This window comes from Lontra canadensis, unplaced genomic scaffold, assembly GCF_010015895.1.
Source record: "Lontra canadensis isolate GAN:19392208 unplaced genomic scaffold, GSC_riverotter_1.0 scaffold2, whole genome shotgun sequence".
Lineage (NCBI taxonomy): Eukaryota > Metazoa > Chordata > Mammalia > Carnivora > Mustelidae > Lontra > Lontra canadensis.
This window is the reverse complement of record NW_022630996.1, coordinates 10,689,552-10,707,126: the sequence shown is the minus strand read 5'-3', so window position 1 is coordinate 10,707,126 and position 17,575 is coordinate 10,689,552. Positions and strand designations below refer to the sequence as shown.

General features: G+C 35.2%; 1 protein-coding gene across 6 annotated transcripts in view; it reads right to left on the bottom strand.

Annotated features, from left to right (window-relative positions):
* CNOT4 (CCR4-NOT transcription complex subunit 4) overlaps window positions 1–17,575 on the bottom strand; it is a 137,618-nt gene that overhangs the window by 15,878 nt on the left and 104,165 nt on the right. For 4 of the 6 annotated variants that reach the window (XM_032868556.1, XM_032868566.1, XM_032868574.1 and 1 more), the window contains exon 10: window positions 16,482–16,979. In XM_032868556.1, the coding sequence (XP_032724447.1) occupies window positions 16,482–16,979 (498 nt within the window). Of the gene's footprint in view, window positions 1–11,240; window positions 11,474–16,481; window positions 16,980–17,575 lie in introns of those variants that run through there. The other 2 variants (XM_032868592.1, XM_032868602.1) reach the window with 1 other exon arrangement.

Below are 17,575 nucleotides of genomic sequence, written 5' to 3'. Positions count from 1 at the left end.
TTCTGTTTGTTGTTTTGTCTTTAGTGGTTCACTAGAGGCTGGCCACTGTGAGCAAAGCCAGTGATAGCTTTTGACTGTTCAGTGCCAATAAAATGCTTTTATGGGGTATAAGTTCCTCTTCAAGCTTGTATTCATAACCAAAGTATTTTGCTACCTATCCAGCAAATCCCTGTACGGTTATGTGTCTACTGAAATTCCTAAGATTTCTGAAGTTCACAATTTTCTAAATTAAAAGATTTCCAAATTTTCTAAGTTATTAAAAAACACCAAACCCAGTTTTTTACTCCATTTAATTAAACAGCTTACTTTTGACAGTGAAGATCAGTCTCATCTTTTTCTGAAAGATGGCCCTTATCTTATGGATTTAAATGAAAGTCAGAAAAACTCCCCAAAAAGACTAAAATTATCCATGTTCTGAAATACGACTTTAATTGACAAATTCTTCATAATCCAGCTATGAGCTTCATTCTTAGAAAATACCATTTCAGACATTAAAACAATAATTTGCTTTATTTCTCAATTTCAGAAAAAAAATTTCAGGAAATGAAATAGTTTTCTCATTATCTTATACTAAAACTAAATCAAACAGACATGGGTATAATCATGGTGATGTATATGGTGGTAAACATTTCCAACCCAACAGACCAAGCAAGCACATATCTTTAGGAGTTCTTTCTCTTTGTACTAGTTACAAACCAAAAAGATATTTGTTAAAGTTTGGGATTCTTTTACAAGTAAATGTTTGATTTTCAAAATAAGCATGTATATTGTGAAATTTAGCTATTTTAGCTATATGAAATGTCTGATTAAAAAAAATAAGACTATTTGCTTGTTTCTTCCTCTATACTACTTATTCACATACTAGGGAAAATAAAAAAACTTTCCTGCTTCCAATTCTCAAATGATGTCTCAATTTATAAAGAATTAGACCTAATAAGAATGCATCCTTTCCAGACCTACAAAAGATAATACTCCTGTAGAGATTAGCATTTCAAAAAGAACCTTGATGAATTCAAAGACTTAAATGCTCACCACCAGTCCACTAAGGGGCCTTAGTTTAAAAATCACTTAAAATACACATTTATTTAAGTGTTCATCCTTAGCTATGATTTATTAAAGTTGGATTTGAAAAGGACTGCCAAAGATATTCTTGACAGAACCAATTCTTAATCAATGTTGGGCCCTACTGAGAAGGAAGGCAGGAAGGAAAGAAGGAAAGAACACCAGGTGAATGAATACATTCTCAAATTCAAATTAGAAACAACAATTCTTATTTCACCATATCCTGGAGCTTTATACCGAACTAGAATTAACATGTCAGTGGAAAAAAATTCTATTAAAAATTATACATATTTCTAATACACTGAATTTCAGTCATATTGTCTAGAAGTATTAAATAATTTTTAAAAGAGCTAAACTAAATATATCATAAGTTAGGGAAAGGAGATACTACTAGCTTACAATGTCAAAAATCTTTATCAATTCAACATTTAACAGTTGCAGTGGTTGTTAATCTACTTCAAAAGTCAAAGTGTACTTACTGTTTAAATGTGCTGTTTTAAGAGAGAAGAAAAAAAAAAAAGGTCACCTAAAACTAAATGCCAGTTTGGAAATAAGCTGAAAGATGGTAGACTGGTGACTCGGGAGGTAACTGGGAAGTAAATGATCACAGAGCCTCAAATAAACACTCCACAGCCTGAGAGGGAGAGCTGCTTCTCTGAAAAGGGAAATCCAGGCCTGTCAGGGATGGTGTAGGGGAATCACACAGGGAGTGCACATTATCTAGCAGAGAACTCCTCTCTAGCTGTGAAAAGTTATACAGGGAAAGACGATTTTCTTCTTTATCCAAAGAAGGGAAAAAAAAAAAAAACAAAACAGAGAAGTAAACACAAGGTATTAGGATAAGACTCATGATGGTTAAGAATTAAAACCTGAAAGTGTGTTTATAAAATGCAGGGATATATGTATGTATTTGGAGATTATGAGACCTTTGCTTATTTTAGTAATAGGCTTATTCCAATCAAGTATTACTTAAAATATAGGTGAGGTCTTGGGAGTTTACACGTAACAGCACTGACTACACTAAAACTCAAGATTTGTTATACCTATCTGGGTCTGGGGAAGACCACAGTTACATTAATTAATGGTTTAGAAGTAAAATGAAACATATCTGATAGCAAATCTTACCCTAAATTGGGGCTTAGGGGGTGCCCGCTACGGCATATATATATATATCAGTAATCCATATTTATTTATAAGTTTCAATTAAAACTCATTTTTTTAATGGAACAATGGTATGGAGCCCAACATGCTGCTTAAAGCCAATAATAAAACTTCCTACTTTGGTTGATGAATTCATAACCCTGGTCCTCCTTTACCTTTAGCTGGATACCCAATTGATAGATGTAATAAAGGGAAAAATAAGCAGCTTCAGGGTATCTATTGGTCTTCTTACAAATGCCAACATATAAAATGACGATACTTAAAAAACATCCCAGTAATGTTCCAGATCACTATATTCTGCTCCATATACATATGATTTCAATATGCAAGACTGATAACAGAGTGTAAATGTTAGCACAGTCCTTAGGATAAGATCTCACCATATAAGGAAACAGCACTAGGCTACAAAAGTTGATTGCAGTCAGCTTTCCTGCATTTCTTCTTGGAGATGGTGATGGTATTATCATCTTTAAATCCTTGTGGAGCTTTCTCTCTGTTTCATTATGCTGAAAACAACAACCTCCTTGTTTGAAACGTTATCAGCAGATATGCTATTGTTTTACATGGTGTAGCATACAGTTCTTCAAGATGAGTCTGAGATGACAGCTTTAGTGTGAGTGTAGTACATCTTGGTGCCATTACTATTATATATATTTTTTCATTCTATTAGAGATGTCACCAGTCTAGTGATCATGCATGCTGGTCCTTACATGCTCTTTGGCACTGCAGAAAATTCTTGGGTAAATTTAATTCCACCTCTGTTTTATTCTTTATTTAGTTCTGACATTGGTATTTAGTTTAAGTCTACATTATGTACTAATACCTGCTAGGTTACATCCTCCTCCACCTGTCACTAATGTTACTCCAAGATCACTGGGTCACATTAAATATCAGTTTCCAAAACTTACAGGGTCTTTAGTAACAGTCAGCAGATAGACACTTTGAAAGCTTTCAATTCATTATTTGCACTGATATTCACAGTTGAAAGCCCCTGACTTGCAAGAACTACTACAATAATCAAGCTGCAAGATACAACAAAGTTTACAGAAGAGATATATTCTGGATCTTCAAGTTTCCTTCTCCGTGAGTTACATGTAGGAAGGCAAATTCAGATGGTGAGGGCTAAGAGAACTTTATATTGTTAGAATGGGATTGTGGGCAAATCATAATCCTTCTGCGCATGTTTATTATTATCATTATTACTTGGTCTTTAAAAGTCAGACTGTTGGAGTATGTTATAGATTTCAAAGCTCTGAAATTTATTCTGACAGAAGTTTTCTTATTATCCTTTCCTTAGGTTTTTCCAAAGAGTATGACATGGGGTGGGTATGCCTACTAGTGAGACTAAAACCTGATGAGAAAAAGCTATGAAAATATTTGTTCAGATAAGCCTTGCTGCGTTTCAAAGGGTCTTTATTTCTTTAAAAAAAGAAAATGTTTAGAAACAGACTATAAATGCATAATTTGTCCTGAACATATGAGTTAAGCAGAACATAGCAGGAATAAATACATGAAACGTCGCAGAAAAATGGCCAGAGGGTTTTTCCTCTGCTATGTTAAGTGGAAGATTTAAATGAAAATTACTAAGCATAAACCAACACATGTGCACGCACACACATTCACCCTCACACCCATGGAGAGCACTACACTTATAGTATATATCTCTGCTAAGCAAACCTTTTCTTACATGATGCTAATCAAATGTCACAAAGACAGAAAGACTATTATTGCTATTTCAAAACTATTCAGATGGTTGTTTCAAACACTTTTACCTAATCAGGAAAACATGTATCCTAAAGCTTTTTTTACCTATAGCTCCTTGCCTTCCTCCCTTTTTTTAAAGGGTAGTATATAAAAGTTGCTTCTCCCACAATCTTAGACTGTATTGTTGTGAAGAAACATGGCATCTACAAGGTAAAACACTGAGTCCAGATGCACACAGCCTCAACAAAAAATAGGCCCAAATTCTCAAAGCTAGAGTGGGTTTTTTATTTTGCTATTGTAACAGTGAGATAATTAAAGAACAGGACTAGACCACACTTTAGTTATTTGTATGTTACGTGAATTTCCCTTCTATTTAACAACAACAACAAAAAAGGTACTAGGTGCTCTAGAGGCTTTATACATTTTATGTATGCGGGGAGGGGGGGAAAGCTTTTGTAGTGTTGCTTTGTAAGAGAGCACAATAGTGAGTCTGAATACCGAACAGGAGCTGAACAACAATAAGCACAGTGCGTTCCTGAGTCAGGTGGGAACTTCCAGGAACCCTCAGAATAATTGCACACATGAAGTGGCCTAAGAACGAAGTCAAGTCAGTAGCTACCTTAGGAAGTACGGTCTGAAGGAGCCTGGAGAGAATGGATTGGTTCCTTAAGTACAACAACTTCCAGCTGTTTCATGGAATTTCTAGGTACTTCAGTTCAATTCTCAAGCAGCTTAGATTGCTTAGGCTTTCCTTCAGTTCTAGGTGCCCAACAGGCATAAACTAAATTTTTGTGTAACTCAAACCCAGGGCAGACTCTCTGAAACATTATGGAATAGAACAGATTCTCTTCATGAATCCTGGATTCTCAAGAATGATTCCTTGGGAAAAGATCCCGACTAAGGAAGCCGGTATTAAAGGCTGGTATGCCCAGCATTATAGGGTTGGTAAGAGTAATACTCAGGGCAGCAAATCACAGGGCAGGAAGGAGATGGAAGGAGCAGTGGCTTTTCAATCCATCAGCATGGTTTCACAAAGAGCATTCTTGAGCAATAACTTGTACTTTGAAGTATTATCGCTTGTAAGTATCACAGTTGATATGTCAGCTGACATATCATACATGGATCATACACACATGGATCAAGTCCAGTGAGTTTAAAAATGTGTTAATGTCCATTGGGGAGGGTATGTGCTATGGTGAGTGCTGTGAGGTGTGTAAGCCTGACGATTCACAGACCTGTACCCCTGGGGCAAATAATACATTATATGTTAATAAAAAAATGTCCAATAAAAAATATGTTAGTGTCAATAAACTAAGAGTGCTTCCAAACTAGGCATATTTGCTATTAACCGAATAAAGAAAAAATGTTATTTATCTATATCTTTATCCTTGTTTCACTTTACCTTCAGCAATTTTCCCTAAAGGTCATATCTAAGTATATAAAATGTAAGAATAGATTAGTTCATTAACTTGTAGTTTATATCTATCTATTCACACGGCACATTCTCTTTAGGGACAAACTATCAAAACATTTTTATAACCTGTTATAATAAAATTCTGAATTTCTCTTTATTCTACTCTTCACCAATCTACTACTTTTAATTCCAATGTGCCACAGAAATAAAGCAGAATGACCCAGTACAACTAAATAAGAAGGGTTGGTTCTTTCCAGCTTGTAAGTGTGCTTGGGAGAAACTAGCTCCTACTTGTAATACAGGCTCTTCAACTACCAGACCTACTGCCTCTAAGTCTTCTACATCATAAGTAACATGTCCACCACCCCTCTCACTGGGGTTACCTACACCTGTCCAGTCTCATTCTTGGCTCTTCCCAAGCCTTCCCCTGCATTCTGCAGGAACATTCATCCCACAGGGTGTTTTCCTTGGTCTTCAACTTACAAAAAACCGGACCCAGGATTCCCTAAGCGGTATTATGCTTTCTACAATTCTCTTTCATGTAGTCTGCTTTCTTACTCTCGAGAAATGGCTGGAAGGTAAGTGAGCAGAGAAGAGACCACAGGGGCTACGAAAGCCAGGTGCCTTTCCAACCCCAGCCCTGATGTTAGGCATTTATATGCCATCCTTTCTCTGGTTCTCACTCATCACTCAGCACTAACCGTCATCATGCTGACCACAGTCTCCTAATCTGTCATTCCCTTAACAACACTATACCTGTTCTGTGACCTCACCAAAACCTAAAGTCACTGAACTCCCTTCAACATACTCACACCATTGGTTCTTTCCTGCCTTAGTGGACTCTTCTTGACCACAGATTAGGTATTTCAATAATGTTGTCTTCCTGAATATCTTTGTATCCCTTTCTTTTTCACCTTCTAACAAAACTCTCAATATTTGCTTTGTCTATCCTTGATGTTTTGTGCAGAACCAGAGAAATAATACAAAACCATATACATTTGGACTCCAGAAGTTTTTAATTTGATCCTTATCTTCACTCAGCAATTCTTGAATTTCTTTCTGATGTACTTCTAGGCTTATTTCACAGGTTTATTTAATCACCTTTCTTTACTGAGTCCCAACTTCACCCTTCACCCCCATTCTCACACAATATGCATTCAGTAATAACTGATATGAGTCCCTTCTTGTGTTCTCATTTTCTCTAATTTCACCTTCTCTTTCCTAGATTTTCTGGGTGTCCTTGAAAAGAACAGTGCCCTCTTCTCTAAAGCTAACTCCCTAACTTAACCTCATCTCGGAAGCTTATCTCCTCCTAGCATTAGAGATATCCCTTACCCTACTGGATTAGCCTGCCTTCTCTTTAGCACTGTCCATGTCTTCCTCTCAAATAGCTCTGTAAGTTCTGCTTTTAAATATTTAAATACCCGCCTTACCTTAAAGCTATGCATTTTAAGATCTACCACCTATCTGGTAAGCATCTTGTCTTTCTCTTTCCCTTGGTTGCCAAATGTCTTAAGTAATCAATGGTTGCTGTAGCCATATCCTTGACTTTTTCTCATGAATCCTAGAAATCTGGTTTCCATCTATACCTTTATGATAGTTAAATTTTTAAAGGTCACCAGACACCTAGGCTTTTTCCTAGATCTCATGTTTTCTGGCTTCTAATTCATCATTTCTTCTCTATTCCTACTATTACTGTTCTAATCCAGGCCATCTTATTTGCACTGCCCAGCAATATACATAATGGAAACTTCTAAGTTTCTTTCTAAGTGGTCCCAGTTTCAAGCAAACACATCATCAAACTCATCTTTTTAAAATGCTACAATCAAGTTACATCTTCAGCAAAGAACCTAGAGTTCTCTATCACTGACCACATCCATATCAAGATTAAACTATCCTTCCCAGTTTTCAAGGCTTTTGCACACTTATTCTACTTTTCTGTATGACATGTATACCTCAAATGAGTCCACCTCCTTACTGTCCTTCTCTCCTAATCACTAGAGACCACTCCAATCTCTGTCTCTGGTTCTTTGTTCCATCTGTTCCCTTTATTCTATTTTCCTCTTAAATCAGCCATCCTTCCACATCGAAAAGCCCCATACTTTATGAAGCCTTTTCCTGCCCCACCTTACATTAACTTAATTCCTATTTTTACTTTTGTATCACCATAGCGTTTGACTAGTTCACTAGACATTTCATGTGTAAATACCTGTGTATATTACTGCCATTTACTCAACATAAGGAGACAGGCAGTAGGTACTCACTCAGATAAAAAAAAGGCTGAGAGGAGAAAGATACAGCACTAAGGGCAGAAGGACTAGCTTGACACTGGATAACTGACTTTGGTCTATATTTTATAGAAAAAGACGTATCATTGTTTTGGGTTATCATGTCTTTATAAGATAACCTTTTAAAAACATTATTGTGTTTTCAACTGTATGATATCCATCCCTTAAAGCCAATTACGCAAATTTGGGAATACCTCAAAGATCAAATAAACAGAAAAATCTAAAAACCTTGTAACTCAAAAGGATAAAACATCCTCTAGTTTTTAATGTATGCATAAATAACACAATGGTTATCATTTTGTAAGACTCCCATGCACGTGCAATTCATTCCTCCTTTTTCTTGGCTTTCTAAGCCAACGTCTCTGTGGGAGTAGCTACCTTATGGACCTGTGTCACAGCAGAAAAGAGCTCTGGCAATCTTGAAGGTGCTTGGAACACCATACGCATAGGAAAAATGTCAATAAAAAATGTGCACAGACACAATACATTCAAGTATTTTCTTTAAAAGAACATATATAGAGAAAGTTCTATTTAACACCTAGAACACTAAGAGTTAGAGACATGAGCATAAACACATGACTAAGATACTCAAGTCAAAATTGTGAATGTATGTCTTCCCTATTAAGATTTTCATCACTCCCTCCAAATTATCATATATTTTAATTTTCAGGTATCAATATTTAATACCCTATGTTGCCACCGTCAGAGCAATGAGTAATAAAAATGAGTCTAGACCACTGCAACTGTTCTTGTTAAAATATATTAAGAGCTGACCCTACAGAAACAATCTGAAATAAAACTGTCACTGAACTGGTATCCTTAATGACAGGATCTATGCTTTATTCAGCCCTCAAGACCTAACTAAAGGTCACCATACAGAATAGGCTCTCAAATATTTGACTAATATTTTGTTGTAATAATGGCAGTATACAAAAGCACCCCCTGGAAAACCATGCAACAGTAGAATGAAAAGGAAAAGATCATTAATCAGAAAATATTTTCTAAAGGAATCTTTAAGAAAATAAAAAAGAGGCACTTTACATTCATCATGACTTAAATCATTCACTCCAGTTCTCTATTTCCTACAGTGGCACTAAAGTCATTTCAGGGTAGCAGTTCTTAACTTCTCTTCCCGGGGTGGGGGGTGGCATGGGGTATCACCAAGCCCTTTATAAATCTAATAGCTATAGATTTTCTCCCCAGAAAAATATGGACAGCTGTACATACGTACAAAACTTCGCTAGTCCATCCAAAGGGTTCTGAATTCTGGCGTTTACAGTTCCTGATTTAAGAAACACACTAGTTACTTTTTTTAAAAGTTGGGATGTAAAAGCATAAAAAGTTTCCCTTGTGCATGAGACATTCATTTAACAAAAATTGATCTGAAGTTTTTTAGAATTTTTCATTCTTTACCATCATTTGGCTTCATCAACTTACTTGCTATATGAAGTGGTACTTTCTTTTATGTGTTGTGTAATTTCTTCTGTGCTTTACTATAATTAATTACCACCATGATTTCAAGACTTAACTTTTTTAAAAAACCATACTATACGAAATACTAGGTAAGCAAAATGGTGAGACTTATTATTCTAGGCTTACAAGGGCTCGAAATTACAAAGTTAAAAGATAATCTTTAGCTTTTCAATGTGAAAATAATTAAACTGAAACCTAAGTGCCCAAGACGCATTTTCCTGATGTTTGGTATGTGTCAAAAGTATGAAGAATAAAGAAGCAGGGAGGGAGAGAGTTTTGGGTTCTAGCAAGTATAGATAAAATACCTGACAATTTTTTGGCCTTGGCAAGGAAGGAAAAAGGAGAGAGAAAGCGACCACAGGAAAGAAGCCTTGTTTAACAGGCAGATCGCTCTCTCAACACAAAGAAGTAAAGTAAAGTAAAGTAAAGTAAAGTAAAGTAAAGAAACCATCTGTCTTGGTAAGAAGATCCAGGTGATGAAAGGCTTGCACTGATAGCTAGAGAAAGCTATGTACTAGTAAGCTTCACTACAGGGACCCCAAAGCCTAGGAACCCTTGCACCACAGAAGACATTAAGTGGATGTCTTGGCTTCTTACAGCAAAAATAAAACTGTAATTAACCCATGATCAAAGGCTTCTGTCTAATAAGTCGACAGTGTTTTACTTGTATTTTCTAAATTTCTTGTAATGCTGCCCTAAAGTCAGTTTTGAATAGAAATTAGAGATTGTCACTTATGCAGAATCTTACAAAAATAATTTAAATGGCTAGATAATTAGCTGTTCCTATACCTCAGTTAACCAAATCAAAGGACATCAAAGAACAGATTTTAGTTTACCCACTATACCTGAGGACAAAGCTATTCCATTTGCTGTATTATACCTAACAGAAAATAACCAGACTTCATATAGAGAGGTAATCTTGAAAAATGCCAACATGGTATTAAGTCTCATCTCCTAATGTGTTTTTTAAATAATTATTATTTTAAAATCCTCAGGATTCCTTTTTTGGTATTCACATTACTCTTTTAATATTTTTAACAAATAAAGGCATACCTTTTATCATAATTGTTTTTTGAAAACGTCAAGAAGAGATCTGACTTTCCCCATTCTTCCCAGATATTTAATCAGGCAGAATATGGTCATGTTTTCTGAATCAGCTTTTGTCCACTGCTCAGAACTGAATTCAGTTTATTTTATCAGCTTTAAAACTATTTTTGAAAAAACTGTGTATTATCCAAAAACATCACTGCATATCATGTCCTAATAAAGTACTTCACTATCCTCTGCAATCAAAATTACCTACGACAACTTACATGGCCTAATTTTAGAGGATCCCCAATCTCTTCTCCTCCACCTTAGTCTCATTCTGGCCAGGTACTTGTAATATAGCTTTATTATCACATTTCAATTATTAAACAATGAAGTTTCCAAACAGATATCTCACAGAACTACCGTTTGTTCCATAAAAATGTTACACTACTATGGTTGCTTCTCACATACAATGTTTACCCCATATTCAAGTTTCTGATAAATCAACTGTAAGTTGAAATTCTGTTTCTGAGGCATTTCCTGGTATACTAGGCAGTGCATTAGAAAAGAGATATTGCATTTAGTCTATAATAATTAACCTTCTAAATATAATTAACAACCATTCAAAAAGAAAGTGCAAATGTGCAAATGAGAGACAACAAAAACAGTTTCTAAACATGTAATGCATTGATATAGGCTATAAATCCATACAACTAAAAATAATTGCTGACAACATCCTTCTGAGCATTAAACAACACCACCAATTTTGTTTTATATGTTTTCTTTCTTCTCAAGTATTCAAAGAAATGCAATAGACATTATCTTAATTTTCAATTTTTTCATGAGTATATTAGGATATTACCATTTTTTTTTCACAAATCAGAAAACAAGGAACTACCATTATCTTTGCATAATTTCAGTAATAGAGCCAAAATAAGAACAATTCTAGCTAATCTCATCTGGGATCTTAATTAGTACTACAAGTTTATTTGTGTGAGTTAAAAATAGTATCACTCATGAGAAACAATGCCAAAATTATTATGCTAATAAATCGTGTTAAAGGCCTAATGAAGAAATACTTTAGCAACTATGAGGTAACACACTAGTTGTAGGCATAAGGAACGTTTATATTGGCTCTTTTGGGTGTATACATTAAATGCGAAATCAGAAAGGAATCATGCAAAAATCCGGTTGCCCATGCAAGCACCCCAGAGTCTAATCCTCTCCTCTCAGTTCTGTTGTCAGGCCACAGTAGTGTGGAGACTTGTAGGCTGCTGTCCTTGTTGTAATGAATGGGAAGAGGCTGACAGTGGCATGGTCGAAACCTTCACCTCTTCTTCCCCTGTGGAAAAGTCAGTCATGGTCTAGTTATGGGTGACTAGATTTGTTAACAGTCCCTTTAAAAATGATTTCAATATTTGGAATACTGATACATATATAAAATACATGCTTAATGGCTGGAATCTGGGTGTGAAACAAGACATGAATTTTAAAATATAAACTTATCAAGTACCTAGAAAGTAGTTACACTATAAACACACCCTTCAATTTAATACTATGTCAGATATAAGAACAAATATAATAGATTTAGGATTATAAATAGACAAAAAGAAAAAAAAAAAAAAAAGAGAGAGAGACCAGGAAAGCCATTCTTTTCCAAGCCAATTGGACCCCTTTTAAATTCAGATACTCCTCTAACAGTTAATAGTATTTCGTGAAAAAAAATTAAAAATAAGTTCACAGATGTGAAAATATGTTTTTTAAAAGGAAAAATGACAAATTCATGTTTTAAAGGCAGAAATTATGTCCATAAAAAATAAACAAAAAGATATAAATATTAATTCAGCAAATTACCACACAGCATTTGATAATTCACTGTGTACTTCTGGAGAATTAGAAAAGAATAAATGCTAACGGTACAACGATCCAATTGACTGAAAGCGAGATGACTACTTCTAGGTCAGAGAACTATACACAAAATGAGATCAGTTCTCCTAATTATAATTGATAATTACTGGACTGCAAGTGACTTGTTTCACATATGACTCAAAATCCAATCAAGTCACTATTAAAATAACTAATTCAGTAATAAAATTTAAAGAAAAATGTCTTATTACAAGTAAAATTTGAAATGAACAAAAACATGAAAAAAATCCAATCCTAAACAGTTTCAAGTATTTCTCTAAGAATATCTTAAACCAACAATGCTTAATAGACTGAGACTTACTATTATTTGTTTTCCAAATAATTTTTAGCATCATAGAATAAAAAACACCTTGGCAGAGAGTTCTTTGAAAAACAAATCTGCAAAATTACATTTGGAAATATTTAACTGACAGATTTAACTGACACAATGAAGGAAGACTCTCAGCCTTTAGAACAGGTTATTTCATAATTTTTCAGTAAATTGGCCAAAATTCTATAAACTCCAAGTACATAGCAAGAAAGCTGTGTAGAGGAAATTCCAGGCTACAGTTCTTGGTGAGAACATGGTACTGATAAGGACTATGCAAGAGATTAATTTTTATCAAGTCGATAAACTTCATTCTACTTTGTAAGCTGTAGGCCATATCCCTGAGCTGGGCCAATTGTCTCATGAATAGATACTGTTGATGAAAAGGGATCTGCAAGTGTGTGAGAGCAACAATCAATTACTATGGGAAGAAAGCCAAGTTCAAGTACATGCCAGTGATCTTCATTTGTGAAGGTGAACAACAGCGTACTGGAAAAACACTTCAGTTTGAATGTGGGATCTGGGTACTTGTCCTAATTCTACTACTAATTGAATGTTTGACCTTTAACAAATTATTTAACCTTTCTGGAACACAGCTTTGCTTTTTCTAAAAGAACTAGTTGAACAAGATAAGTCACTTTTTTTAGGAAAAGTTACTTCTTAAACAAAAGCACGTGGTTCCAATAACAAAAAAGATCTGAATGGACCTACTATAATTGTCCACTAATCAAAGTTTTCCCCCAAGAATATTTATTTCAAAAATCCTTCCAGGCTTAGCAAACTGGATGAGCAGCCAAGAAAATGCTGCTAAAAAGATTTTACCTAATTAAGAAAATAACTAATTTTAAACAAACAAAAAAAGTTTTCATGTAGGCATAAGAAATGGAAGCCGCATTTCTGTCAAGCCTCTGGCAACTGTCCTTCCCATGATAAGTTTCAGACATACCAATTTTTAATAATTTAACTGAAACAAACCAAAACTAAAAACTTAAATACAAATATATAATAAATATAGACATGGTATCTGTAGGATATACAGGTGACTGACACCTGAGTATTTGCTCCTAAAGGCCAGGGACCCTACCATGTTTTGCTCTACATAGCTAAAGAATAAATAAATATACATGCCTTTTCCAGTGTTGAATACTGTCTAAGCATATCTTAAAGTGGCAGGTATCATAGAAACAGAAGGTACTCTCCATTATGAAGCACTTCACCATGATTAAGATACCATGATATTCACATTGCCGGATATAAAGTTGAACCTATTTCAAAGGTTCAACTCAAGTACAACTGATTTACAACTAGGGGTGGGGGAGGCAGATATTGCCTAGGTATTAAATTGCTTCAAATCAGACACAGTTAAAATGAACATCATTTTCTAGAATTTTACTTTCTGTCATTTCTAATTGTTACTGAAAAACCTAAATGATCCAGCTACAATTATATTAATTATTCTGTTTTGAGGTTTAGCACATTCATCTTCCTGAGATACTTGCCAAATATTTATAGGACATGAGAGTATTCTGTGTAACTCTTAATAACAATTTTAAATATTTTGTTGCATTAAACTACAATTTCTCTTGTCATCAGAGACTTAAAAATAATCTAATAATAAAGCTTAATCATAAGTCACCATTTAAATACCAAACAAGTATGCATAGTCAAAAACTGAAAATCTGAAATAACAAACTCTCCCAACCCCCCACAACATGACAATGATTCAGAACCTACAAGTTGGTGACTTCATTCTTAGAATTTCTGGGAAAAAAAAGTATTTTATGCTCTACAGTTGAGTATATGTTAAAAGGAAAACCCACAAAGATAAGACCATAATTTAATGCCACATTTTTTTCATAAAGTATCTAGTTTAGATGAAGATTTCAAATGACTAACATCTGGACGACTACACTCACAAATCAGTAATTATTCATTACCGCTGTGGCATTTTCACAATATATACTGATTTGAAATATTGGGGTTAAAATTATTCTTTCTGTGCTAATGGAAAATATGGTAACTGTGAAATCAGAAGAACAGATAACTTACTGAGGATAGTCATGTAATAAGTCAAATAAAAGTATACAATGAAGACAACTAAGAACTGCAGTCCCACAAAGGCACCCTTCTTCCTATAATATCAAGTCCACACTGTGCTGCCTCACTGTCAGAGCTCCCCATGTTCTCGTCCATCCTATTTATACAATACATGAAGCACCTCCCATTACTGAAGGCAGTTCCACTGCTTCTTAATGAAATGACATACTAATTCCTGCCTCCACGCCTTTACTCAGGAGTTCCCATTAGTATAAAGGTCCTTCTTTTTTCCCCACTAACCCAAATCCAAGATACCATAGTACAGATCAATTCCTACTTCTTCAGTGAAGCCTCCCCAATAATTATAGGCTCGATTGAGATCTCTCAGATTCCAGTTATCATATAGTTACCACTCTCATACATAATATTAAATTTATTTCTTCAACTACACTGCAAAATACCTGGAAATAGTATCCATATCATATAGTTCTTTTATATTACCCACATGGCCTAGTTCATTGCTGGGCAAACAGGAACCCAAATATTGTAATTGGTTTATTATTTTATTTTTAAATGTTTAGGATATTTAGGGGAACTTAACTTTAACTCTTAATGTTATAATGAGTTATGAGATGCACTACCAGTCATTAAAATGCCACGTTTCTAAATGATTAAAGCAAAACAAAACAAAATTACACTCTAATATACTGTCTTGAATGGAAGGGGAAAAAAAAGCAGTATCAGGAACTGAGTACTTAAGTGTTTCACAAGTGAATATCACATAGAATGAGAAGACTGAAAAGTGTCACTCTGAATTACCTACTAACTACCATAATCAAATGAACAAATATCATGAGTCCCACTAATATACAAACAGCTACATTGGTGTATCATGCTTATGTAAATTAACTTCACTGTATCACCTGTTAAATTCACTCTATCAAAAGCCACAAACCATATTCTCTTAACCCATCTATTTGTCTTGAAAATGAAACGTGGTTGGCCACAAAGAGAACAGAGCCAAAGAACTCTGATGGATCTCTTCGAATTCACCTATCAACCTTGCTAAAAACAAGAGAACAAACAACTTGCTGGTAATAGCACATGATTACAGTTAAGACTGTGCCATGCCATATCTTAAAGGCCATGACAAGGGATAACAATAAATTTTATGAATTATGTTAACAGAATAGGGACTATTCTATCTTACTTCAGAAAATCAGGAGAGAGAGAAATTCTCCCTTTTACCAGTCATCTCTAAAGCCCAAATTAAGTAAATTTTTTAAAAAGCTATTAATAAGAAGAATTCCTTTAGATCTAGAAGTCACTTGATCTAATAAATGTCATATGGGACCTTAAAACCCCAAAGTTCTGAAACCTTCAAGGGTAGCAGTACAAAACCAGAAGTAGTCTGGCATCACTTACAAGGAACCTAATGTTTTCCCCAGAAATAAAAACATGACAGACCAAAAGGGAAAGTAGCTCTCCTTGAACAAATGCTTTTTCACAGAAAGTATACACATATGTCTGTGAAACATTAATAATCAGAGTTCTCAAATATTAAGTATTTTATTAACATATAGCACAGTTTGTGTGTGTGTGTTTGCGCATGTGTATCAGTCAAAATAAGTAACTGCCAAAAGTAGAGCGTGGCTTTATCCCTCATGCTCTCACTAATTACCATTTCAAAACAATTTTTTTTAATCAATTTACTTTCAGAATGTGTAATTGGAACTTGTACCATGGTGTTGGACTTCCCAGCACCATAATTTCAGAGCACATTTTTTTTCTTTTTCTTTGTGCATTTATATTCCATATGAAAGTTTGGTAACTACCCTGTTAAATAAAATGCTTCCAAGTTATAAGTAGGTATAATACTCCACCATCCTTATAAAGCTCAATATTACAAGGCATCCATCCAATTAAAATTTTTTTACATTATGATAAGGACTTTTTTTCCCCATAGAAATTTCCAAGAATAATAAGTACTCTCTGTTATTCAAAAATTCCCTCCCTACCCACCCAACAACCTGAAGGCATGAGTTATTCACAAATTCTCAAAGGCTATAAACAAACCTACCTGCTATAGGGATCCCTCCCAGACCTGTGTTGTGCTGTGGCGGGAGATTCAAGTCCAAGAAATTACTATTTGAGGTGGGGTTTGCTGTGTGGTTCAAGTGCATGATGCTATTGCGTGGAAAGGCCATCCAAGGATAGCGGGCTGCCTGGCCTGGAAAACTGAATGAATTATAAACTGCTCGGTGCTGCTGAAATTGAGGGAACCTCTGTGGCAAGACTGAAAAGGTACTATTGAGAGAGTTGGCATTTGTCGGTGCAGCAGGATGCAGGAATCCAGAGCCCGGACCTTTGGCGGTTGTAGTGTGTGAAGAGGAGTTCTGAAGAGATGTAGGTGAAAGGGAAGGCTGGTCTTGGACTGACAGTTCCTTTTCAATCAGGTCTGCTAAGGCTTTTCGAGTGACATCAAAGGGATCAAAACCCAAGTCATCCTCTGGTTGTTTAGAAGAACCAAAGCCAAATGCTGCTTGCCAGTCTGTAGAGGATGATACTGGGATTGTTTCTGTTGGGAAGACAATTAGTGATAAATTTAAAATACATAGCTCACTTGTACACCTAACTGGTGTCCATACCAGTGAAAGGTAAACACATCGTATTACAAGATAAAGGCAAATATATCCAAAATCTGTATGATTTCTTAGCATATTAAATTATAATATTATAAAGAACCTAGATGTCCATCAACAGATGAATGGATAAAGCACACACACAATGGATAAAGAAGCTGTGGTATGTATATACGATGGAATATTATTCAGTCATCAAAAAGAATGAAATCTTGCCATTTGCAATGACGGGGATGGAACTAGAGTGTATTATGCTGAGTAAAATAAGTCAATCAGAGAAAGACAATTATCATATGATCTCCCTGATAATGAGGAATTTGAGAGGCAGAGTGGGGGGTTTGGGGGGTAGGGAAGGAAAAAATGAAACAAGATGGGATCGGGAGGGAGACAAACCATTAGAGACTCTTAATTTCACAAAACAAACTGAGGGTTGCCGGGGGGAGAGGGTAAGGAGAGGGTGGTTGGGTTATGGACACCGGGGAGGGTATGTGCTATGGCGAGTGCTGTCAAGTATGTAAGCCTAATGATTCAC